At 46.6% G+C, this 27,162-nt stretch overlaps 4 protein-coding genes across 7 annotated transcripts in view; 3 read left to right on the forward strand and 1 right to left on the reverse strand.

Moving 5' to 3' along the window:
• The window catches only part of LOC139751179 (uncharacterized), a 129,099-nt gene that overhangs the window by 98,551 nt on the left and 3,386 nt on the right, over nt 1-27,162 (reverse strand). For 2 of the 3 annotated variants that reach the window (XR_011713294.1, XM_071666302.1), the window contains exon 2: nt 4,860-4,928. The exons of the other annotated variant lie outside the window; for it this stretch is intronic. The gene's annotated coding sequence lies outside the window, so the exon portion shown is untranslated. The remainder of the gene's footprint in view (nt 1-4,859; nt 4,929-27,162) is intronic. 3 annotated transcript variants of the gene reach the window in all.
• Nucleotides 436-4,750, forward strand: LOC139751180 (crustacean hyperglycemic hormone-like). 2 transcript variants are annotated; one of them, XM_071666307.1, is made up of 4 exons: nt 436-591; nt 2,367-2,650; nt 3,174-3,319; nt 3,685-4,750. In XM_071666307.1, exons 2-3 carry the CDS (start codon nt 2,367-2,369, stop codon nt 3,268-3,270), a joined length of 381 nt encoding a protein of 126 aa, XP_071522408.1. In that variant the 5' UTR covers nt 436-591; the 3' UTR covers nt 3,271-3,319; nt 3,685-4,750. The 2 variants fall into 2 exon arrangements, with proteins under 2 accessions (XP_071522408.1, XP_071522407.1); XM_071666306.1 differs by lacking the exon at nt 3,174-3,319.
• Nucleotides 10,698-16,304, forward strand: LOC139751175 (crustacean hyperglycemic hormone). Its single transcript, XM_071666298.1, has 3 exons — nt 10,698-10,823; nt 12,733-12,998; nt 14,255-16,304. The coding sequence occupies exons 1-3, from the start codon at nt 10,806-10,808 to the stop codon at nt 14,358-14,360; spliced, it is 390 nt and encodes a 129-aa protein (XP_071522399.1). The 5' UTR covers nt 10,698-10,805; the 3' UTR covers nt 14,361-16,304.
• LOC139751176 (crustacean hyperglycemic hormone B-like) lies at nt 19,889-24,530 on the forward strand. The gene is made up of 3 exons (XM_071666299.1): nt 19,889-20,002; nt 21,122-21,402; nt 23,686-24,530. Exons 1-3 carry the CDS (start codon nt 19,985-19,987, stop codon nt 23,789-23,791), a joined length of 405 nt encoding a protein of 134 aa, XP_071522400.1. The 5' UTR covers nt 19,889-19,984; the 3' UTR covers nt 23,792-24,530.

Consider the following 27,162-nt stretch of genomic DNA (forward strand, 5'->3'; position numbering starts at 1 on the left):
CTAATCAATCCAAAGTGATTATCCAGTCAATGTCTTAATCATTCCATCATCCCGACTTTCGTGGACCACCACACCTCCAGCCGCTTGCTCCACCTTTGCTCATGACGACGATATCAAGGATAACCAACCACTGAGCCCCAGCCCCAGCCCCCCAGCCCAGCCCCAGCCCCAGCCCCCTAGCCCACTCAGACTACTCTCCTGTTTATTGTTCACACACCTCCAAGAACACTTCTTGCATATCATTTTGCGATATTTTATATTCATCTTATTATTTTCTGTTTTATTGGTTCGTGTTGGAAGCTGTTTCCCTGAGTGTGGTCGCAGATCATCACACCCTCATCCAGAATCAAGGGTTATTGTCTGCCTCCAAGCACCATTAATGCTGCTTTCAGTTTCCACACACTAAAGGAAATGACGGGGGTCATTCGACTCAGGGCCGCTGGTGTTCGTGGATATATAAAGCGGGCGAAGGCCAGTGTTGGTCATTCAGCGAGTGTTCTCGTTGGGTTGCAGAAGTAGTCTATCTGGGAGACTGACACGGAAACACGTTCATCATCAACAACAACAACAACAACACAGTGCTTTACTAAGGTACGTAAGGTGAAATATGCCAGGGGCACTGCACTGCAGGTGTAGGATTATAGTGGGGAAGGTGAGGGCAGTTGTGGCAGAGTGAGAAGTAAGAGATGGTGTGGGCACCGGAGGCTGGGTGCTGGTGAGGGTGGACGTCAGATGAGGCACCACACTGCCAGCATGATGGCACGTCACGAGCTACGATGGGTCTTGTACCGATGTTGGAGGCATCCTAAGGGTGGCTTGAGTCTGGTGTCGCACAGCCAAAACTTCAGGTACTGGAGTCGTACACTTGTTCTCTATAGAGTTAATTACCTGACTGCCTTGTAGCGGGCGGTGATAGCAGGTACATAAGAGGCAGGAACACTCAGTGGAGAGCGGCAGCCCTACTCACATGGCTGCCTCCCACAACTGCTATACAGACTGTCTGTACTGACCATCACTTACGTCATCCAACCCACTCACCCTCCACGTAATCACATGTAGAACGGTAAGCCATGACTCCGTCGTACCTTAACCCTCACTACCTACACGAGCTGGTACCTGAGCATCCTACAACAGTGCTTGTGACCTTAGTATCCTACAACAGTGATTGTGACCTTAGTATCCTACAACAGTGATTGTAACCTTAGTATCCTACAACAGTGATTGTGACCTTAGTATCCTACAACAGTGATTGTAACCTTAGTATCCTACAACAGTGATTGTGACCCTAGTATCCTACAACAGTGATGCAAATCTTAGCTAAACCTCTCTGGAAGACCTACTACGACAACAAGTGTCTGTGAGGCTGTCACTGTCTTCCACTGCTGGAGGTGGCCGTCTACATGTGCCCTCCGTCAGGGTAACAGTTCGTGAGGAGGTTGTGAGAACCCTCCGTACTCATGGCGGCTCCTGAGACCTGATACGTCATCATCACCCAGTCATGGGGTCCTGTTGACCCATGCAAACTATCATCACCCAGTCATGGGGTCCTGTTGACCCATGCAAGTTATCATCACCCAGTCATGGGGTCCTGTTGACCCATGCAAACTATCATCACCCAGTCATGGGGTCCTGTTGACCCATGCAAGTTATCATCACCCAGTCATGGGGTCCTGTTGACCCACGCAAAGATAAACACATGATGTGAACATCATTTCGCTGTGTGTTAACACTTCAATCTTGACCTAACAATAAAAATCAATGAGGTACTATCTCATTATTCAAATCAAAAACACCAAACATACACTCCATATATCTGCCAGGTGAAGGAGAGATCAATTACTGTGTAGATAAGCATTCTCTTTATCATTAATGACACTACTATATATATATTTATATTCATCGATTATACTTTGTCGCTGTCTTCCGCGTTAGCGAGGTAGCGCAAGGAAACAGACGAAAAGAATGGCTCCAACGCACCCATCTACAAATGTATATACATAAACGCCTACACATGCACATATATATACCTATACATTTCAATGTATACATACATATACATACACAGACATATACATATATACCCATGTACATATTCATACATGCTGCCTTCATCCATTCCGCCGCCACCCAGCCAGGTAAGCAGTACAGTACATACCTGTATGTGCAGCACTGCCAGCGTGTCCGGCCCACATAGAGGAACACACTGACACACTAGTGTGGGATTACCACCACCTCAGCAGGACAGTATGGCACCTCAGTATGCACGACACCCTCACCTCTCACAACCTCTTACAATTAATTTCTAAACTTTTAGCTTCGCTTTCTACTGTGCTGTGGTTGAAGGTTGACCTTACACCTGCCTACAGATGTGGCTGGCCAAGATCGTGGTGGTGACTATGGTCCTCATGTCGTCCGGTGTAACAGGTCGCTCGTCCAGCGGCCTCGTCCGCCTAGAGAAGCTTCTGTCGTCCTCGTCGTCCTCGTCCACTCCCCTGGGTCTCGTGTCAGCTGATCATAGCGTCGACAAGAGAGCAGTGTTCGACCAGTCGTGTAAGGGAGTATACGACCGGTCGCTCTTCCAGAAGCTGGACAGGGTGTGTGACGACTGCTACAACTTGTACCGCAAGTCGTACGTGTCCACCGGCTGCAGGTGAGGACCCTCCACCACACCACACCACACCACACAACACCACACAACACCACACACCACACCACACCACACCTCCCTCACTGCCTCTACTGTGCTGCTTATGATTTCATTTTGATTCAGTTGTTAATTTCTCTTTCATTTACCACTGAGTTACTTCTGATTATAATGATTAAACACATTATTTATAGTCTGCTTCAATTTGTTTAAAAACCTTAATCTCATATTTTTATGCACTATTGTTTTGGTTGTATGCATGACCTTCCCTGAGTATTACTGATTTTTTTTACTTTTCAAAATCCAACGTTTGATTTTCTCTTCCACACTTCTCTTTAACTTATATATAAAGGAAATACCTTCCTACTGTCCAGTGTCTTCGCGTGTCACTTTTTCTAAAACTTTTTTTAATATTGTTTTATAATTTCTACATTTATTTGTTGATAGCTCTTCATTTTATCCCCTTAATTTGCCCCGGTTTGTTTCCGTTGCTGAACCTTATGACCTATTTATCTTTACACTCGACCAGAGAGAACTGTTTCGCCAGAGACGTTTTCTCCATGTGTGTGGATTCCCTTGGACTGGATGTGGACCTGTACTTGGCCATCAGGGCCATGCTCCAGTGATGATGACCTTCAGGGTCAAGGGTCGCCCTCAGGGCCAGTGGTCATCATGGTAATCTATCACATATTACTTTTCTGTAAAAACTGGTTAATCATTTACCTGGATATTTTAATTATCATTATGATTGATCTTCCTTATTGGTTACCAAGTTTCTGTTATTATTGGTTACTAAGTTTCCGTTATTTTCCAAAGTATTTTTCATTGAGTTTCATTTACAACCTTCAGCTGTCTTTAATTTACGTTTCAAGAAACTAGATATTTGTTTCACATTTCTTTAAAACACTTTATTTATTACTTTCTCAGTTACAATCACGATTAAATATGTTACTATCTTTTGATCAGTCCTGGTAATGTTACGTTTGATTACCGAGGTTAGTGTCGTCACCACTTGGGAGTAACGCCCGTCTTGCACACAGGGAAAACTGCTATGGTAACCTGGTGTTCCGTCAGTGTCTGGACGACCTGCTCCTGGTGGACGTGGTGGACGAGTACGTCGCCTCCGTCCAGTTGGTGGGCAAGTAATCGTCACCCCAACTCCAGCAGCAAGTGGACCAACCACGCCCAGGGACCTCCACCACCACCTACCAACGCCTCACAACGTCTGTGGCTGCTCATAAACGTCTACCATATTCAGCTGACGTAAGGTATAGTCGTGGAACTGCACGACGCAAGTGAAAGCCTACACACTTCTCTCGCTGGCTAATGTCTCGCACGTGGAACATGTACGAACCATCATACACGATGACTGACGCTCGCAACCTCTAGCACGTCTCGACAGGAAGCAACATTTTGTCTTCAGGAGGGATGAACATGCAGATGTGTCTGCCTGGCTTCCCCACGACAGTAGCCAACACCTTCCCTTCTTCAGGGTAGGAGCAAACACGTGGAGAGTCTTCAAGCAACTTGCGAGCACATGCGAGATGCAGTGATGTGGATGCAGGCGATGATAGGTCCACTGGGTGCTGACCAACAGCTGTGACCCCTTACTACCGCTCTGATGTCCCACTACTACCCCATTATGTGCCACTACTACCCCATTATGTGCCACTACTACCCTATTATGTCCCACTACTACCCCATTATGTCCCACTACTACCCCATTATGTCCCACTACTACCCCATCAGGGAATCTCTGTATATCCAATATGTAACACAGTAAAGCACAACACGTGTGAAGTTTATATGACAGAAATTTTCAAAGAGAAGGATTGTACTGGATAATATATATATATATATATATATATATATATATATATATATATATATATATATATATATATATATATATATATATATGAGCGTGTATGTGTGTAATCAGTACGGGGTATGTGGTTCATGGAAACAGTATTACTCTAGTCTCTCACAAGAAGACTTTCACTTCTAGTCATACAATAAGTAAGTAAAGTATTTTTCTATGAGACGTGAGGTTTGGGTATTTGCTAAGAGATTATTTATTCGGTAATAAAGCCTAGCTAAGCAGTATCTACACAAGGTTTTCTTCCACACCGCAAAATATAACAGAGTCTAACACTTTAGTTAACAGGAATCTTAAAAATGTCTTTACTAACAGAAAGGCAGATAATATTATTACCTTGCTATCTATCCTGATGGTCAGGTCTTGTGCTGACAGGTGGAACTGCCTTCTCCCGCGGCATAACTCCTGCGGAAACAATCAGATATTTCTAACTTCATTCCTGTGTACAAACAAAGGTGTAGATCTTCACGTTGACATGTAATTATAACATATATAACTTGAACAAAATATTTGGCTTCTAAACTACTATTGCACATGGCCAGGCAGCTACACACTCTACGTTGAGGCACATACACTCACACAAAACAAGTATTCACAAGACAAACTTAATCAAAAGATGGAGAGTGTATTGATGTGTGTCCATAGTTGACTGATACGACGACACAGCTTCCTCCCTACATACGTCTGATGCCAGACCAAAAATTTTATTTTTCTAACCAAAAATTAGAACGATAAACAAGTAGATGGGTCATGTGGGGTCACCTATAATGTACGCCCTCAAGAGTTTTATGTTGGTAAAATATCAAGTTGAACTTGTTTCATAGACACCTACGTCAATATGAGAGTCTCATGCAAACCACCACACCTAGAAGGTACATACTAAGACCCTGGCCCTGAGCACGGGTCTCCTGCCCCTATGTCAGGGAAGACCCTAGCCCTGAGCACGGGACTCCTGCCCCTGTGTCAGGGAAGACCCTAGCCCTGAGCACGGGTCTGCTGCCCCTGTGTGTATATCATGGATGGTGGAACCTACAGTGCTGTATTAATGCCTGGTCTGCAGCACGTGGCTCTGACACGTGACAAAAGATTAGATAACAGTGTTGGTCATATGGCTCCTGTACAATATGGCTCCTGTACAATATGGCTACTGTACAATATGGCTACTGTACAATATGGCTACTGTACGATATGGCTACTGTACAATATGGCTACTGTACAATATGGCTACTGTACGATATGGCTACTGTACAATATGGCTACTGTACAATATGGCTACTGTACAATATGGCTACTGTACAATATGGCTCCTGTACAATATGGCTCCTGTACAATATGGCTACTGTACAATATGGCTACTGTACAATATGGCTACTGTACGATATGGCTACTGTACAATATGGCTCCTGTACAATATGGCTACTGTACAATATGGCTACTGTACGATATGGCTCCTGTACAATATGGCTACTGTACAATATGGCTACTGTACAATATGGCTACTGTACAATATGGCTACTGTACAATATGGCTCCTGTACAATATGGCTACTGTACAATATACACTGAATATCACGCTGAATATGTCCCAACATGGCGTTGAAGTTATACTTGATATGTTAAGTGAAATATGTTAATAATGCTTGACATGTTGAACATTGAAGCATGGGATATGTTACTCCGACGACAACAGTTTAGTGTTGCATCTGTTCACCAGATGGCACGAGTTCAGCGGGTGAAGTGGTGCCAGGTGACATCATAATGTAATGTGATGCATTTACCTACGAGATCCCTCCAACATTACAAGCTAATGCATGACGTCTGCCCACGACCTGTCATGGGAGGCATGTTGTAGTGCCGCACAAGATGAGATGTCACGTCACGTCACGTTACGTCAGTCATGTCACGTTACGACATGTCACGTCACGTCATGTCACGTTACGTCATGACGTCATGTCACGTTAGGTCATGTCTACCCTGGTGATGGCGGCGCTGAGCAGCACAGCAGACGATCATATTCTCACACATACAGAGAATCTGTGAATAACGTTTTGCTGTTTCCTGTACAATTCCACAAGTTTCTCGTGATATCGTCTGAAGAATAGCTCGTTTCACAACTCTTCTTCTGGCAATTTCTCGACACTGTAGAATACTTTAAATATAACGACAAACAAAATTTCTTTAATCTCGGCGGACATTAAAGATGTCATTATGTTCAGCTGTACACAAGGCGGGCCTGACGTACAATGAACACAAGAAAACGTAGCTACCATGACGGGGTTGCTGATGGGGACCCAGGTTCGATGCCACGTGCCGACCAATGGTAAGGTTCTCATGATAACAATATGTCCAGATGCCAAGCATGACGGTCAACCAAGCCGCTGGTGGCTCCCTCATGACAGCCCATCTCTACACAACAGACGCCCGTGGCGGCTACACCACACTCACCGACCACAAGACATCCACACTGGAGGTGGCCAGTGGTAACCCCAGACACCACCAGGTGGACGACATCCACAGTGGATACCACCAGGTCTGTGGACGGTGGGCAGGCAGTCAGTAATAATAAAGGAGGGAAGTGGCCATACCACACTGTGGCCTCCCCAGCGGCGTGGCCACACCGTACAGCCTCCTACACCACCTAGCCTCTCTCCCGTCCCTCACCCTTTCTGTAATCTTACGATTTTCTTCATAAAAAAACACTTGGAATATTACTCTCCTTTTTATCTTCGTTTGTTTTCTTATCATTCATGTCCAAGTCTTGGGCTTGATCGTCCAGACTGGTACAGACGACAGGTGTTGTGTATGTACGTCGCTGGTGCTGACCCGCTGCTCGAGTGTCCTGCACGTCTGCCCGCACAACACCACAGCATTGTATGACCTGTGGACGTGGCCAGCTTCATGAGCGCTGTAGGAGACTCACGAGCATAGACTCCTGAACTCTGCGGTAAAGGTAAGGCCACTCGTCCAACGGCTTGCACTACGCACAGTAGCAGGGGCAGACTGTACTCATCTGAGGCGAGAATCTCCATGACGAGACTGTGCTCTTTTTCGTCACCTGACAACACTGACCGTGGTACAGCCTCACCAGAAATGACATTTTACGCAAGCTGTAATCCCGAGCGGGTGGAGTCCGGTAACATCTATCTTTTTTAACAGGCTTCAGTCATGAACACCACATCAAGGCCGGGCTTGACTTGATATATGATGAAGCTGATGATGAAAAGGAAAAAGAGAAAGTATTTAACAATTTTGCAGGAAGTGAAAAAAAACTGTCTTTTAAACGTGCCAGAAGACATGACAAGGTAGAGAGTTCCAAAGCTTCGAGGTGCAGGGAAGAAACAGTTATAAGAACGGCCCACCCTTGAGTTGCCAACGACCACATAGTAGTCATATGACGCAGAAGCTTAAAGAATATCGAGCAATGTAGCTAAAGATGGGACACACAAGCTGCCAACAAAAAACCAACGTAATACCTTGAGAAGAGGGCAAGTGAACCACCACTGCGACGTAGGGCGAATGGGTCGAGTTGTGAAGTTAGCCTGAGAATGTTCATAAGTCGGATCGCCTTAAGACTCAACTCTTTACCATAGTAAGGATGCGGAGCTAGAACAACGCAAATATGAGAGCAGTACTCCATACAAGGACTGATCAGTCCTTGTATAAACGGAGCAACTGTTCACAAAAGAAATTTCGACATCTAAACAGGACACCCAGACTTACTCATTGCCGTACTGTGAGGTTTTCTAAGATAAGGCAGATGTTACAGTAATACCAAGTATGTTTAGTGAGTCAAGTGGTGGAATTACAGATCCATCAAAAGAGAGGAAAGCTGTAAGGAATGTTGCATACAAAGATGGGCACAAAATGGATCCGGTCTGAGTTTACTCAAAAAGTTGCTTCCCTCAAGACCAGATGAAGATCGACTGAGAAGTGGAGCAGATATTAAGGATGTGGAGGAATGAGGTGTTGAGCCGTCAGCGTATGGATGCGTTTGGTTATTCGTGGAAGAAAGAAAAACCTTGATAAAAAGGGGGAAAATATGGTACACAAGGATAAGAAAAGAACTTACATGAAACCATATTGCCAGAGATGTAATCCTGAAAACTTTTAAAAGCCACACAGTTTCAATGGCAACATAAAGCGGGTACTGTAGTTCAGTGTTCATGATACACGTAAATGTTCGGGAAGGTTCTCTGAGACTTACAATGACGAGGCAGCAACATGGGAACCTTTAACTTCAGATACAGTCCAGAGGCAAAGATGAAGACGCGAGATATGGTTCAATAAGAGATGTGTAACATGAATAGTTAGGGAATATAGTATACACGATACAGAGGAGGCTGTACGACCAGACAACACTCAGAAAACATAAGAAAGCAAGGAATGAGTATAGTAGGATAAGGAAGAAGGAAAAGAGAAATTAGCAATAAATATTGTGGATAAGGCAAGAGATAATCCAAAACAACTCCTCATAGCCATCAGGTGTTAAGTGTCAGTTAATAAGAGCAGCTAACAGGAGGACGGGAATCCGAGGTCAAACCTGCATATGATGATGTTCAGGTCTGCCAGAACTGATGATTAAGTATAGAACATTGGAAGACGCTGCCACCAGCGACCTTACCTACCTACACCAGTGAGATGAGACAGAGAGAAAATCTGGGAAGGTATCTACCTACCTACAACAGACATCAACACATTACTACTCGACCATGATCCATACACAACACATGGTTCTCACACACAACACATGGTTCTCACACACAACACATGGTTCTCATACACAACACATGGTTCTCACACACAACACATGGTTCTCACACACAACACATGGTTCTCACACACAACACATGGTTCTCACACACAACACATGGTTCTCATACACAACACATGGTTCTCATACACAACACATGGTTCTCACACACAACACATGGTTCTCACACACAACACATGGTTCTCATACACAACACATGGTTCTCACACACAACACATGGTTCTCACACACAACACATGGTTCTCATACACAACACATGGTTCTCACACACAACACATGGTTCTCACACACAACACATGGTTCTCACACACAACACATGGTTCTCACACACAACACATGGTTCTCACACACAACACATGGTTCTCATACACAACACATGGTTCTCACACACAACACATGGTTCTCACACACAACACATGGTTCTCACACACAACACATGGTTCTCATACACAACACATGGTTCTCACACACAACACATGGTTCTCACACACAACACATGGTTCTCACACACAACACATGGTTCTCATACACAACACATGGTTCTCACACACAACACATGGTTCTCACACACAACACATGGTTCTCACACACAACACATGGTTCTCACACACAACACATGGTTCTCACACACAACACATGGTTCTCATGAAGGTCTTCATCCGTGGTGAAGACCTCTGCTGATACGTTGGAAAGGCCACATCCAGGTCCAGGCATAACCGGTGCCATAAACATCAGCCATTTTCTCAAACACGACAACAAGAGAGTTACGACCTGGCGTCAGTACAACTGTCTGCAGGTTACCAGGCGTAGTGACCGCGACGTGATCCACTACAGTCAACACTCGTTCAGTTTCTGTAGGTTAGGTTAGGTTAGGTTAGGTTAGGTTAGGTTAGGTTAGGTTAGGTTAGGTTAGGTTAGGTTTTCATGGTCATATTGATGGTGTTGGGTTCCAGGATGTGTTGTGTGGAGACGCGGCTCACGGATGTTTCATTCTTCTGGAGAAGTTGGTGTCATCATTACACGTGTTGTAGCGTACATGTAGGTTTACCAAGAGTGTGGTAGCCCCTCCATCGCTGTGGCTATCCAGACGACATCCCCCGCCCCTCCTCTGGCCACCCCATCCTTCTCCCTCAACAATCAAACTAATATGACCTCTCAAACAAGGTCCATGACGCACCAGTTCTACACAAACGTTTGCCAAAACTCCATTTTATTTTTCTACTCATCAATCTTGCTGAATAAACTTGCTAAATAAACTTCCAGATCTGTAGATGCATAAAGCTTCGTGCTTATACTGAGTAAAGACTTTCAAGAGGATGGAAAATGATTAAGAATGAAGAGAAACAAATATGACCCACGACAACCTGGCATCACTACACACTGGCGGTATATAAGGCAGGGAGGCAGCGGTTGTGGCACACTCAGTCCACATCAAGATCCAGCACAACTTGGGTCTCCCCGACTTGTCTGCTGCTGCTTACGTCAGAGTCTTGCTGGAGCCCAACCCTCGTTATGATCGCCTACAGAACGGTGAGTGTCAACACTACGGCACGTGACCGACCACAAGTGTCACATGCACCAGTTCCCGCCAGGACGCTCCCTTACCTCCAGCAGTGCTTGACCTGGCTGGTCATGCAGTGTGGCAGGTCTGCCATACCCTCCAACTCCAGGGGTTGTGTGAGAGGTAAACTTGAGATTATTTCCATCTTCCAGGAGTCAGTTCCATCTTCCAGGAGTCAGTTCCATCTTCCAGGAGTCAGTTCCATCTTCCAGGAGTCAGTTCCAGTGCATGTGAGGCCCATCTTCCCTCTGACCGTACCACGTGCCAGGTAATCCTCACGTACTGGGTCAGTTGCCCTACAGTGATACAGACAGCGACCAGACTCCTCCAGGCAGAGGTTCTCGTTACCAGTAATAACCTGTAACACTTATTTCCACACTCAACCTATGATCCAACAGTAACCACACTACACTTTTAACAGGTTAACCTGAACCACAAGTAAACGTGTCAATGAGTACAACAGATCATGTCATTACATCTATTTCTTGAGGGAAATGTTACATGGGAATCCCGGATGACAAATTTTCTGGTTGTCTAGGGTGAGTTTATCCGCTGGAGGATAGAATAAGTATCCTATAATCCTCATATAAATGTATGGACACCGGATAGTGCAGCAGAAGGCTCCTCCCCACCACCACTCCCTCCGGCACATCTGCCAACAGGACAATAGTCATGAAGGAAGATTGTGTCGTACAGAGCAGTACACAACTATGGGCATTTGACAAGGGAAGAATCAATGGAAAAAACGAATCTAATTCTTGCCGCTAGAGAGAGTAGTGGTAGGTAGTAAGGTGCTCCTGTGTACAGAGATAAAGTTGATATAGATAATTCTTATCATACTGTCATTCATTCTTTAAACAAGTTTATAATATTATCCCTCGTAAAGTGCCATCTCTGATACTGCACAGGAGGGAGTTCTACACTCGTGAGGTACCATCTCATGAACACTCTCCACTACCATACAACTTCTGAGGTTCATCAATGGTGTTAACATTAGTCATGTCCTCAGTCACTCTGTACTATTCCTCCACCATTCTCATACTATAAAATTATTTCTTATCGTCCTTTTAAAAAGTTTCTTACTCATTTCAGGCTATGTCCTCTACTTTGTCTATCCCTGCACTGATTCAAGAACTGTCCACGTCGCAGATCAAATTCAAAAACTCTACGGTTGTGATCAGGTCACCCCTCACTCTTCTCTTATCTAAACCGGGCAACTTCAAAGCTTCCAGCTTTCCCGTGTAACTTAGCTCTCTTGATTCTGGTACATCTTTGTTGCCTTCCTCTGGACTTTCTCTATTAGTTATTTGTGCTCTAGGCTCGGTGATCAAACTTGAGAACCATGTTCTAATTTTGATCTTATGTAAGATATGAAGAATTTGTTGAATTTTGTCAGCAGAAAGTTTGTCTCTTCACTATGACCTTAATACTGGACTCGGCGATAAGTTACAGACGATGTCGACTTCCAAGTCTTTCTCACACACAGACTCGTGAAGCTTATTTCTTACTGGATAATAGTCATACTAAGGCCTCCTGTCACTCTGTCCCAGCCTCATTAAATGACATTTGCTTGGGTTGAACTTCCTCAACCAGGTGTCAGACCAATGTGCTTATGTCCACATGTAAGTACACGCATTCCTCCTTACTGTTCACTTGCCTCATCATGACATCTGTCTGTATCATCTGCATATTCAAGCAGTACCTTCATCTACGCCATGTACACAAATAAAGAACAGTAAATGTGTCCATGAAGAAACATGAGGCCACATCTGTATCATACCTGTGACTCCTCAACTTTCTAGTGTTGTCTTGGGTCAATACAGCTGTTTCTCACGTCAAGGTTGCTGGGTGGTTAACACTACGTCCACCTGTCGACAGCTGTGTGTGGTGGTGGTGGTGGTGGTGAGTGTGGTGCGGGCCCGGTCCACCGATGGCATGGCCAGGATGGAAAAGCTGTTCTCAGCGGACACATCGTCCACCACGACGGCCCTGGACGCAGCAGCCGAGCACAGCGTCAACAAGAGAGCAGTGTTCGACCAGTCGTGTAAGGGAGTATACGACCGGTCGCTCTTCAGTAAGCTGGACAGGGTGTGTGACGACTGCTACAACCTGTACAGGAAACATTACGTCTCTACCGGCTGCAGGTCAGTGTCCTCTCTCACATTTATTGCAGGTTCGAATCTCACTGGAGTTAATCATACATTGTATCTCTTCATAATTACCTCAGGACTCCAGTCTTGATGGATCCTGGAGTCGCTCCAGGATCCATTATCCAAGAGCTCCTGCAGCTTCATGGCTGCGCTACTTTGAGTAGCAAGGAAATGATGACTCTTGAAGTTTGAAGTTATTTCAGTTGAGATGACTTTTTGGTCGTAGGGTAACCCCAAACAGGCGGAGTCACGGCAATATATATATATATATATATATATATATATATATATATATATATATATATATATATATATATATATATATATATTGTTTACCTTTTATTAAACTTTTTCTGAGAGAAACTATTGTCATCAATACATTCATTATATATATGGAGCGGACTTCCTGTCTAACGTACATTAGCCATTAACGTATATCTAACAATTTAATTATCACTGTATATCTTATCATTTTAAGATTATCATCCATTATTTATATTCCAGGTCCATTTTTGAGTTCCTTAATCTCCATCAACTAACTGAGTGCTTCCATGATCTGACAACGATGGGTTAGGATGCCTCCTTCACCGTGCATATGTACTCTTGCTCTTACAACCAAGATCTATCTACCTACATCTTGGAACTGTTATCATTTGACTATATTTTTGTTAATTATTTTCCTTTTGAGTTAAAGATTTAGTTTTCCAGTTGTCATAAGCATCACTTTGTGTTTATCCCCTTAATTTGCCCCGGTTTGTTTCCGTTGCTGAACCTTATGACCTATTTATCTTTACACTCGACCAGAGAGAACTGTTTCGCCAGAGACGTTTTCTCCATGTGTGTGGATTCCCTTGGACTGGATGTGGACCTGTACTTGGCCATCAGGGCCATGCTCCAGTGATGATGACCTTCAGGGTCAAGGGTCGCCCTCAGGGTCAGTGGTCATCATGGTAATCTATCAAATCTTTATTGATTACTACCTCATTTTCTTTACTAATTTTATTATAATTTTCTTTTGATACGTTTTATCAAATATTCTTTCATTCAAACAAGTATCATTTTCTTAATTATTTTTATGCCTGCCTTCAGCTGCTTTCATAATTTTTCTTTATATTCAGTTTGAGTTTAAATGTTCATTTGTGTGTCGGTCAGGACCAAGTGTCCAGTCTTCCCAGGGTGTGTCGGTCAGGACCAAGTGTCCAGTCTTCCCAGGGTGTGGCGGCACAAGACTCACCCTCGTCTCCTTCCAGGAAAAACTGCTATGGTAACCTGGTGTTCCGTCAGTGTCTGGACGACCTGCTCCTGGTCGACGTGGTGGACGAGTACGTCGCCTCCGTCCAGTTGGTGGGCAAGTAATCGTCACCCCAACTCCAGCAGCAAGTGGACCAACCACGCCCAGGGACCTCCGTTAGCACCCACAGATGGCTACGAACAGCTCTATACACAGCTAAAGATTAATCACGAGTTCTTTACGTTGTCATGAACGCCTACAAATTTCAAAGAGACTTGCAGGGATGTAAAGAATGCTAAACACTTCTCTGGATGCCTATGGATAGTTCTATATCAGACACTTGTAACATTTGTGAACACATCAGCAGCTGCCACGCACGACCATGAATACCTGCTAATACCTCACACGACCTGGACGCGGCCGCCAACCATCACAGCAAGGCAGAGGGACACATCACGTCCAGGATCAGATGGATCAGTCAGGTGTACTGATGGATCAGTCAGGTGTACTGATGGATCAGTCAGATCCACACCTGCCACACGAGCAACCATCAGTCTGATGTGCTCTCGACATGGTGGATGTGTAACATGGGAGAGACATGGTATTTTGGAAATGTAAAGGTACACACATGATATAGACATCTTGTGAACCTAAAATGGTTAACTTGCACACACACACACACACACACACACACACACACACACACACACACACACACACACACACACGAGTCCTGAGAGACTCTGCCTTTGACGGGTTTGGGCATCACTGTGCTGCAAGAAAGAGTTTGTTGGGTCAGATGGTGAATATAGTGAGGTCCAGCTTCACTATACGACTTAACTAAGTTAACATTAAAGTATTCCTAACACGAGGTGACCAACATGACACACGGGCACCTTCCTTCACCCCAACATAACGTTTCCTCAACCAAGATCGCCATGTAGATGACCCTCTCTATCTTTCACATTTGATATAAACATTTCTCTCGTGGCATTATAATGAACCTCAGACATGACAGTGAATACTGTTACCACCGACGGTGATCAACCTATTGGCTTGTGGCACCTCAGGTACTTGTATCAGGAGAACTGTGGCTTGTAAGGCGACACGTCAAAAGGTTCCTCGTTGTCTGGAGTTAGTTCTTCATATCACGTGAGACATGTCTGCATCACAGGCGGGAGATCGAAGCACTTCTCCATGTGGCCACACAGATCAAGAAAGCATCATCTTGGAGCGAGCAAAGGTGTTTGGCTGAGCGTCTCTGAGAGCAGAGACACTAACTATTAACAAGCAGGTCATACAGGAAGCACAGGTGTGTCTACACTGTTCATGTATACTAACACACCTGCAACACTGACTGTCAAGTGTATCAACATACCTGCAAAACTGACTGTCATGTGTACCAACACACCTGCAACAGTGATTGTCAAGTGTACCAACACACCTGCAACACTGATTGTCATATGCACCAACACACCTGCAACACTGACTGTCATGTGTACCAACACACCTGCAACACTGATTGTCATGAGTACCAACACACCTGCAACACTGACTGTCATGTGTACCAACACACCTGCAACACTGACTGTCATGTGTACCAACACATCTGCAACACTGATTGTCATGAGTACCAACACACCTGCAACACTGACTGTCGTAAACATATGTCACACTGAAAAGCTGCAGAGAAAAAGATTATGTATTTCCATCGGTAAGGAAAGATGATACTGGCAGCTAAATTAATGATGATGCCACCTAGCCTGCCCGGGATACACACACACACACACACACACACACACACACCATAGTTGTAACATTCAACATTCGTAGGAATGAAGCATGTGTGAGTATGTGGGAATGCAGCATGTTGTGTGAGTATGTGGAAGGTATTCAGTGATTATGTGTGTCAGTGCAGTGTAGAGGTGTGTGTGTGTGTGTGTGTCAGGTATGCATGACTCAATGCTTCCCTCCACACACCTGGCACTCCCCAAGGATCTGTACCACACACTGACCTGTGATGTACTACCTGGCAAGTCATTATATTAATATATTTAAGCATATATTTACCTGTCGTTTTAAATATCCTTTTCATATATTGGAAAATGTACTGTTTTACCGAGTGTATACACCTGATTCAATGTATACACCTGACTGAATGTACACACATCTCACATGACAGCTGCCGCCACACACCAGCCTCTCACACCACAGCCGCCGCCACACACCAGCCTCTCACATCACAGCTGCCGCCACACACCAGCCTCTCACACCACAGCTGCCGCCACACACCAGCCTCTCACACCACAGCCGCCGCCACACACCAGCCTCTCACACCACAGCCGCCGCCACACACCAGCCTCTCACACCACAGCTGCCGCCACACATCAGCCTCTCACACCACAGCTGCCGCCACACACCAGCCTCTCACATCACAGCTGCCGCCACACACCAGCCTCTCACATCACAGCTGCCGCCACACACCAGCCTCCCACACCACAGCTGCCGCCACACACCAGCCTCTCACATCACAGCTGCCGCCACACACCAGCCTCTCACATCACAGCTGCCGCCACACACCAGCCTCCCACACCACAGCTGCCGCCACACACCAGCCTCTCACACCACAGCTGCCGCCACACACCAGCCTCTCACACCACAGCTGCCGCCACACACCACAGCTGCCGCCACACACCAGCCTCTCACACCACAGCTGCCGCCACACACCACAGCTCAGAATATGTACAAAGGATGTTTTCCCAGAGGTGAGTTTCGTGCCTCCAGCAGACTGTTAACCAGGACTGCATCAAGCTAGAGAACCACCGGCTCTCCTTCTGACCCTCCATCTGTATACTTACAACCCTACGTCCTGACACACACTACACCTACAACCCTACGTCCTGACACACACTACACCTACAACCCTACGTCCTGACACACACTACACCTACAACCCTACGTCCTGACACACACTACACCTACAACCCTACGTCCTGACACACACTACACCTACAACCCTACGTCCTGACACACACTACACCTACAACCCTACGTCCTGACACACACTACACCTACAACCCTACGTCCTGAAATACATACATCGACACAATCCGCCATTTCATTACAATTACACGTGTCTAGCCAGTCACACATATATATGCACACATACATACACACTCACTCGCTACCTCATATAATCAAACACAATGATAGTGTGTTACAGACGCGCGCGCGCGCGCACACACACACACACACACACACACACACACACACACACGCCCACATGAGCACCTCCTGCTTGCAGTAACCACCATCCGACCACAACATGAGCGTCCCACATACACTCACAACACCTCTAACAACCAACAACACCTCAGTGTACACAACCCAGGAATACATCCTCACTTCAACCCCCTACAAATCTGCTTCCCGTCCTACGATCTTACATAATAATCACACATGTACTAGATACGTACGTTACCCCCCCCTTCCCCTCCCCCATACATCATACACACTCAACCACCTCACACCTCACATCCTGCCCCCACCTCACACCCTGCCCCCACCCCACACCCTGCCCCCACCCCACACCCTGCCCCCACCTCACACCCTGCCCCCACCTCACACCCTGCCCCCACCCCACACCCTGCCCCCACCTCACACCCTGCCCCCACCTCACACCCTGCCCCCACCCCACACCCTGCCCCCACCCCACACCCTGCCCCCACCCCACACCCTGCCCCCACCCCACACCCTGCCCCCACCCCACACCCTGCCCCCACCTCACACCCTGCCCCCACCTCACACCCTGCCCCCACCTCACACCCTGTCCCCACCCCACACCCTGCCCCCACCTCACACCCTGCCCCCACCTCACACCCTGCCCCCACCCCACACCCTGCCCCCACCTCACACCCTGCCCCCACCCCACACCCTGCCCCCACCCCACACCCTGCCCCCATCTCACACCCTGCCCCCACCCCACACCCTGCCCCCACCTCACACCCTGCCCCCACCCCACACCCTGCCCCCACCTCACACCCTGCCCCCACCCCACACCCTGCCCCCACCTCACACCCTGCCCCCACCTCACACCCCACACCCTGCCCCCACCCCACACCCTGCCCCCACCTCACACCACACACCCTGCCCCCACCTCACACCCAACACCCTGCCCCCACCTCATCAACACACACCTGTATAACCACCATCTAAGCAACACACACACACATACAAACACATACACACACACATACACACATACAAACACATACACACATACACACACACATACACACATACAAACACATACACACACACATACAAACACATACACACACACATACACACACACGAACCAGAGGAGACTCTGGTCAGAGTACCTTGCCACATACTGAGTGAACACTTCAGCAGACAGTGTCATACTCAGCCAGCAGGGGAGTCTCGTCTTGTTGTGGGCGTCAGGACCGCTGCTTCTTTCCTCCATCGCCAAACTTGTCAAGTCTTTACCTGGCCACACCTTCCTAACGCTAACCTAACCTCTCCATTCTTCATGTCTGGTTCTCCTCTAAACTTATCATATGATTGGCTGATCCTTATCTCTCTCTCCTTCAGCTATCTATCGTCTTTGATCCTAGGCCTGGCTCCTGCCTGCACCACGAATTTTTTTTTTTTTTGACAAAGCAAAAAATAATAATAATAATAATAATAACAATAATAATAACAATAATAATAATAACAATAATAATAATAACAATAATAATAATAACAATAATAATAATAAAATTTCTGATTTTAAAAGATGTGTCAGCCAAACTTGTCTTCCTGCCCGGCATGACTGTGCCGTGCTGTGATGCTGTGCATCAGCCGTGCCACACGTGGCTCTGTGCCGTGCTGTGATCCTGTGCATCAGCCGTGCCACACGTGGCTCTGTGCCGTGCTGTGGTGCTGTGCATCAGCCGTGCCACACGTGGCTCTGTGCCGTGCTGTGGTGCTGTGCATCAGCCGTGCCACACGTGGCTCTGTGCCGTGCTGTGGTGCTGTGCATCACCGTGCCACACGTGTGTCGACGACTTTCCATGTAACAATGCGCCAGCAACACAATGCCAATCTGTGATCACGTAACGTTATCATCACCTCCACCAATGTGCACAGTTCACCTGCTGGTCACCAGGCCTTCCCCTCAACGTCTGACTCCTGCACCACACATGAGGCTACCACACACACACACACACACACACACACACACACACACACACACACACACACACATCACTACATTCATTACACTCTACTCCTCCCTCCTCCTACTCTTGCTAAAATATGTTTCCCGTCAATCCATCATACTAGACTGACCTCATATACGGGGTAGATGATGTAGCAATTCCCGACACACACCCATCTGCCAACCTAAGTCTCATTAGTGTATTTTCTTTCCCATACAATTCCACACACCCACGTCAACCCACTACAACCTAACGCGAATTAAGCTTCCAATATCATCAAAATCCCCAAAGCTGTTGTCACCAAGATCCTCCAGCTGTGGTTACAACAGGTACAGCTTCTGCTACTACATACGACAGAGGAGGACGCGGCAGCTGGAGCTGCGACTGACACTATATAAAGCGAAGCAGATGATGGTACACTCAGTACACAGTACCCTGCCCACCGACGCGCATCTCTGCTGAATAAGGCGCAGGAGACAAGTGTGTGGCACACCCCAGTGTTTGCTATCACTCATCTCTACTTCATGGCAACCTACACCACGGTAAATGTCAACAATTATTTGTCTTTTAGTTTCACTTCGAAGTAAAACTTAAACTAAAATTTACAAAATGCTGAAAGATCCTTAAAAATATCAAGTGAATTTTTGATTATCATATGTTTTAGTTCTGACACCACCCACCAGTACACAGGGTAGGTATGTTCTGACACCACCCACCAGTACACAGGGTAGGTATGTTCTGACACCACCCACCAGTACACAGGGTAGGTATGTTCTGACACCACCCACCAGTACACAGGGTAGGTATGTTCTGACACCACCCACCAGTACACAGGGCAGGTATGATTGTATCCATTCCATGATGGTAATGACAGACATTCTTAATGGCAATCTACCTTCCAGGTACGTAGCCAGCTGTGGTCTGTACCTCAATATTGTGAGAGTCAGTCAGTGGTTGGGAGAGACTGAGTGCAGTGACACCAGGGGATCAGTAATGCTTCTTTTAAACAATAAACTATTGGTGGTGTTGCATGTGCACCACCTGCAACATAGGTGGCGTTGCTGTGCACCACCTGCAACATAGGTGGTGTTGCATGTGCACCATCTACAATATTGGTACACTTCCTACAGATGATCATATGTTGCTGCACGGTGACACAAGGTTCAAGCAAGACTGTACGTCAATCTCGAGGAGGAAGACCTCCCTATGTACAGGAGTTCTATGTCCACACAAAATCCACACTCAGGATCTAAGGCTTCTTATAATTCACATGGTAATACATGTCATTATGTTAACTTGATTCAGTAGATTCCACAATTTTTCTCCTGCCTGGCCACACGGTTGGCTTACTACTGCAGAGAACACCAGGTGACCAGACTCACTCCAGTGGGAACGGTCCACACACTTGTCTCCAATGCTGCAGACACACACCGAGTGTTAACAACTACTTCATTTGTAGGAATGACCTCTCTCTCTCTCTCTCTCTCTCTCTCTCTCTCTCTCCGTCGGAGGAACAGTAACTGGTGTTAGTAATTCGTCGTGGGACCAATCACCATTGTGTTAGTACCCCCACCACCACCACCACGGGGTAAGAGATACACCAGTGTGTTAGTACCTCGGTCAGGGGACCAGTCGTCAGCTGACCTTACACCTGCCTACAGATGTGGCTGGCCAAGGTCGTGGTGGTGACGATGGTCCTCATGTCGTCCGGTGTAACAGGTCGCTCGTCCAGCGGCCTCGTCCGCCTAGAGAAGCTTCTGTCGTCCATGTCTTCGTCGTCCTCGTCCACTCCCCTGGGTCTCGAATCTGGCGTCGAGAAGAGAACAGCGTTCGACGAGACGTGTAAGGGAGTGTACGACCGGGCGCTCTTCCTGAAGCTGGACACGGTGTGTGACGACTGCTACAACTTGTACCGCAAGTCGAACGTGGGCACCGAATGCAGGTGAGGACCCTCCACCACACCACACCACACCACACCACACCACACAACACCACACCACACCACACAACACCACACAACACCACACCACAACACACCACACCACACAACACCACACCACACCACACAACACCACACCACAACACACCACATGAGACTCGTCTCACTGTTATCTTTACCGGATTCTCATTCCTCTTCTTCGCTCTGACACAATATTTTGATTATCTTCACTGCGACTGGCACACCACACCATACATACATACATACATATATACATACATACATACATACATATATACATACATACATACATACATACATATATATCTCAATCATGTTAAGCAACCATTATTTTGTATCTTGGTTACACTAAGTCTTGATATCTTCTAACTAGTTTTCCCTTTTATCTTACACGCATATTTACTTTACTTCCAATAATTTTTCCTCTATTAGATCGAGTGACGTAGTACGGCAATACAGTTTCTCATTTAGGCCATGTCGGGTATAGAATACCAACAAAAGAAAAATAATGTAGAAAATAATCATTGTATTGGTAGAGTTGAGGCAATGGTTATGAAAGGAGGTAAACACGAAAGATGGCAGAGAAATGTGTGGCAGAGATGTTCGAGGAAAGAAGGTACCATAGCGGTCAACCCTCGAGCGGCCGGCTTCCACACACAGACTATGAGAAGCAGCAGCTTCATGTGTGCCTCAGGATGAAGCCTCGGTGGCAAGGACCAATACAGACAGCTCACGACCGTAGTGGCTAAAACAACACCAGCACAAGAAAGAGAAGTGTGCATGGTTGCGGCACTCGACATGTTGGAGGTGTGGTTGGAGAGTGGCAATGCCTGCAGCAGAGAACACTGGTGGTGTGACCCAGGCAGAGGAGGAGCAGTCTTCATCGATGAACAATATTCTATCTTGGGCAAATGATATGATTGTATACGTGATACAGCTGCTTACAAGAAGAATAACTACGGCACTTACACAAGACTTACCTCTTGGGAAGCCGAGTTGATTATGAGGGGTTCTCAGGATGAAGTAGAGGACATAGTTATGCCAAACATGTTTACGTTATCTCATGTATAAACTCCGCTGTTATCACGTAGACACAGTCATGGCAAGAAATCGTGTTTTGGCACTTAAATTTCACGAAATCACTGCTTCCCCAACCCAAGATGTTGCACACGTTCGACATGACAGAGGAAATACGTTCATTACGAGAAGAGCGAGTATGGAGGAGGAGACGGCAGATGAGCTCAAGTTGGTGAAATGGAATCATAAGCATGAGAGGGTTAGGAATGGAAGAGAGATATCATCTATGTGCAGCAGAAAAACAACAAGTGACAGAACAGAACCCCTGAGGAACACCACTGCTGATGAAGTGAGAGAAGTCGCTCCACCAACTGCAACTGCAAGGCAACGGCCCAGGACGAAGCTTTGCTTTTAAGAAGAAAGATAAGTAGAGGGGCCACAAGAAGTTAGTCGATGCAGCAAAGGCTTATGCCACACCTTATCAAATGCTTTAGAGATGTGGTGCTTCCACGAGGGAGGGACAAGTGTGGCTCTGAATGGAAATATTCTGGCCAAGACTAAAGGTATCCTGGAGGCAAACTCCCTGACCACTTTAGGAAGTAATGCCACCTGAACCTTACGCCTGACACACTTGGAGCAGCGGAGGTACACAGTAGAGGCTGTGCCACGAAAACAAATGGATGGCACATCAGAGGTTGAGTGGGAGGATGTGGGTGGCAAGATCAGGCAAGGAAACATCTCAAACCGACTTAAACTCCCAATCGGAGGCGTCACCAGGAGGACAGTTGGCCATATATGTATCATGTTGGAGGAGAACAGGACAAAGGCTGACTAATGTAAGTTATTGAAAATGTTTCTGTTTTATGACCAATGTGAACATCACAGTAGTGTCACAACATTGTCTTGCTACCCGATAAACAACAACTTTATGGTCATTATAAGTACAAATGAAAAAGGAGTGAGGGCAGGGGGGGTCCCATACCGTCTCTCTCTCTCTCTCTCTCTCTCTCTCTCTCTCTCTCTCTCTCTCTCTCTCTCTCTCTCTCTCTCTCTCATCTTGTCTATTTCTAATGATTTTTTTTCGACATTCATTTTCCAAATTTTCCTCCCTCTGACGCCATATTAACTCTTCTGTTCTGTCGCGTATGTGTGTGTGTGTGTGTGTGTGTGTGTGTGTGTGTGTGTGTGTGTGTGTGTTCGTCTGGCAGAGGCGTCCCCAGGTGAAGCTGACCAAAGTCTGCCCCACAGGCTGAACTGCTACAGCAACATGGTGTTCCACCAGTGTCTGCACGACCTGCTCTTGGTGGACGTGGTGGACGAGTACTTTACCTACGTGCAGAGGGTAGGCAAGTAATCCTGCCTCACCTCACCTGCGGACCACGCCCACGGGCCGCCATCACCACCTGCGGACCACGCCCACGGGCCGCCATCACCACCTGCGGACGGCTGTGAATATATATCTCTAGGCAGTACGAGCACTGCGGCTCCTGTCGGCGCGCCATGACATCTGAGAACTTCAACATAAGTTAAGACTGACCAGCAGACGTGCACCCGCGGGTTCCTGGGAAAAAATTATAGCTATGACTTTTCTGATGGATTATGATTGTCAGTTTTCAGACATAGAAATATTCCCGGACCCTCACGGGTTTCCATGAAGAACCACAGACAACTTGGGGTGTTAGAGGGAACCTGGAAGTCAGCTACGAGAGCGGGAGACCAGCAGCTCACCTCGAGAGCGAAGGAAGGATGACACAAGGATGGTCACCACACCAGAGACAGTGCTGCCATTACACGAGACTCCGTGTGTGTCAGCCGGACACTTGGCCACTATGACGAGAGGTAGGGCGCTTGGCTGCCCTCCGCCCAACACTTGGACCGGCCTGGAGTCCCTACAAGGCTTCCTTCCTGTACAGATCCGATACGTGAAGTAGGAAGTAAAGAGCTGCAGACAGACGGATGGTATGTAACGCAGGTACGCGGTCACTTGATGACTCTTATTACCAGTTCGATTATTGACGAGAGACACGATCTTCAGGACTTGCCGGAGGTCCAGCAACCGCCTGGATAACACTAACAACAGTACACACACACACACACACACACACACACCCTCTGTGTGTGTGTGTGTGTGTGTGTGTGTGTGTGTGTGTCTGTACCTTAAGATACTATAGATATAATAAGTAGACTTTCCTATCAATATGTAGAGACGTGGGTGTGGGTGTGTGCTTACCTGAGATAAGGACCTATTAATGATGTCAATAATGTTCCTATGCTGTCTCAGTCATGGAGTGTAACCTCTAGTCATATGTAATGTTCTGATAGGATTACAATTTTGAACCTAACCTAACCTAACCTCTAGTCATATGTAATGTTCTGATAGGATTACAATTTTGAACCTAACCTAACCTAACCTCTAGTCATATGTAATATTATAAGATTACAATTTTGAACCTAACCTAACTATGTATTTATTGACTAATAAAGTTTTGTCAGGAATCATCTATGAAAATGTCCTTTACTTCATAATATATAAGTTTCACAACATTTATTACAATATCACAGGTCTGTGGCTCAGTATGTGGCGGGTTCTACCCACCCTAGGATAGGGAAAGGAGGGAACCCAATTAAGATGGGCCAAGTTTGCGTTTAGAGAAGAGGCTGGAGGAACAGGAGAGCTTTGAGTACGAGGCTGGAGGAACAGGAGAGCTTTGAGTATGAGGCTGGAGGAACAGGAGAGCTTTGAGTACGAGGCTGGAGGAATAGGAGAGCTTTGAGTACGAGGCTGGAGGAACAGGAGAGCTTTGAGTATGAGGCTGGAGGAACAGGAGAGCTTTGAGTACGAGGCTGGAGGAACAGGAGAGCTTTGAGTACGAGGCTGGAGGAACAGGAGAGCTTTGAGTACGAGGCTGGAGGAACAGGAGAGCTTTGAGTATGAGGCTGGAGGAACAGGAGAGCTTTAAGTACGAGGCTGGAGGAACAGGAGAGCTTTGAGTACGAGGCTGGAGGAACAGGAGAGCTTTGAGTACGAGGGAGCAGAAATGGCAGCGGATCAAACCATGGAACTGAAGTGAGTCATGGGATGGGAGAGGGAGGTCGGGAATGAGTGTGTGGAAGGAGAGGTAATTTTCTGTTGGGGAAAGATGAATATGTTTAAAGACACAGTAGAGCCGTCGGGGATGTATCAATGAAACTCTTCAGTCGTGAATGCAAATTAACGGAAGTTGGTGGATGTGTCGGAAGTGAAATCCATAAATACAAGTGATGTGAGCAGGGTTGACAGTGTGATTGAGAAGTGAGGCAACAAGCGAATCTAAGTGAGAGCTGACCAGAGTGTGATGAATTGGTCTGGAAATATTGAGGACGAGTAAAGAAAGAAAGACAAAGAAGATCACAGTGGCAAATGTGGAGGGAATAAGAAGGAAGGAAAGACGGAGCTGGTGGAAGGGTGGAGTGATGGAGCATCTGAGGTGACGAGGCCCAGAACATTCAGGAGGGTGCGAGGCGTGCGTGCACCGGGCCTAGGATACTGGGGAGAGCTTGCTATTGTTGGCATGGACCACAGAACGTGAAGTGGTCAGGGAAAACCACGGAATTACTCTGTGGCTCTTGACCATGGATGAAAGATCTGGTTACGTCCATACACGACAGGGAGAGAGGAGAAGTGAGCTTTTGTTCCTGGCGCTATTTCACTACAGCGGAAACGTCGAACAAGTAGGAAAATGTAAATATTTGTTAGAGATACACTATATATCTTGCTACCTGTTTCCTTCCATACGATGTTCTAGTAACTTTCCAGACCTTTCATACAGTCACAGCCACACCACCGGTGTCCAGCTGTGTCATGTGCCACAGCCAGATGACCGGTGTCCAGCTGTGTAACGTTAACTATCGCTCGACCTGAGTATCAGTCATGTCAACAAGAGACATGTTCGTTTTCTATGATCAGTTACAAGACGAACTCAAACATTTGTATCAATTTCTTTTTTTTCCGTCAAGAACAAACGTGAGGATCAGTTCTGCCCAAGACGAGCCACAACGATGCAACACGTCACTACGACACACCTTCTGCTGGCTATATATGGAGAGAGACAAGTTATGTTCTCCTGAATGACGGACGCGAAGAAATATTTTTAGAAACAGTATGACAACATGTTGTCATCATTACCAAGGCTGAGAGTAGTGTATACATGTGGCCCTCACCCGTACATCATGTGACCCTCACCCGCAGGTCATGTGGCTCTCACCCGCAGATCATGTGGCCGTCACCCGCAGGTCATGTGGCTCTCACCGTAAATCATGTGGCCGTCAACCGCAGGTCATGTGACCCTCACCTGTAGGTCATGTGGCCCTCAACCGTAGATCATGTGGCCCTCACCCGTAGGTCATGTGGCCCCTTCATACCTTTCCTGTAGTCAGTGTGAGTGTGTCTGGTGGACCCCGTCATATCCTGAGGACGTGGCGCCCGCCACTACCACAATATCTCCTGCTCCAGCTGCTGCGGTAGTGACTGCCAGACGAAGGGGGAGGGCTAGGTCGGGAGGTGCAGGGGGACCGGAAATCATGAGTAAACGGTGTATGTTGAGTCAATTTATGAATCAAAAGTGAATGAGGCTAAACTAGGAGCTGGTAAGATGAGTCAAGTGGTGTGGTAACACTGTTGCCAGGATGTGGCCAACTGATGTACGAGATTTTTATTACTTTTTGACCCCATAATATATATAAATA

The sequence above is a fragment of the Panulirus ornatus genome, chromosome 11, assembly GCF_036320965.1.
Source record: "Panulirus ornatus isolate Po-2019 chromosome 11, ASM3632096v1, whole genome shotgun sequence".
NCBI lineage: Eukaryota > Metazoa > Arthropoda > Malacostraca > Decapoda > Palinuridae > Panulirus > Panulirus ornatus.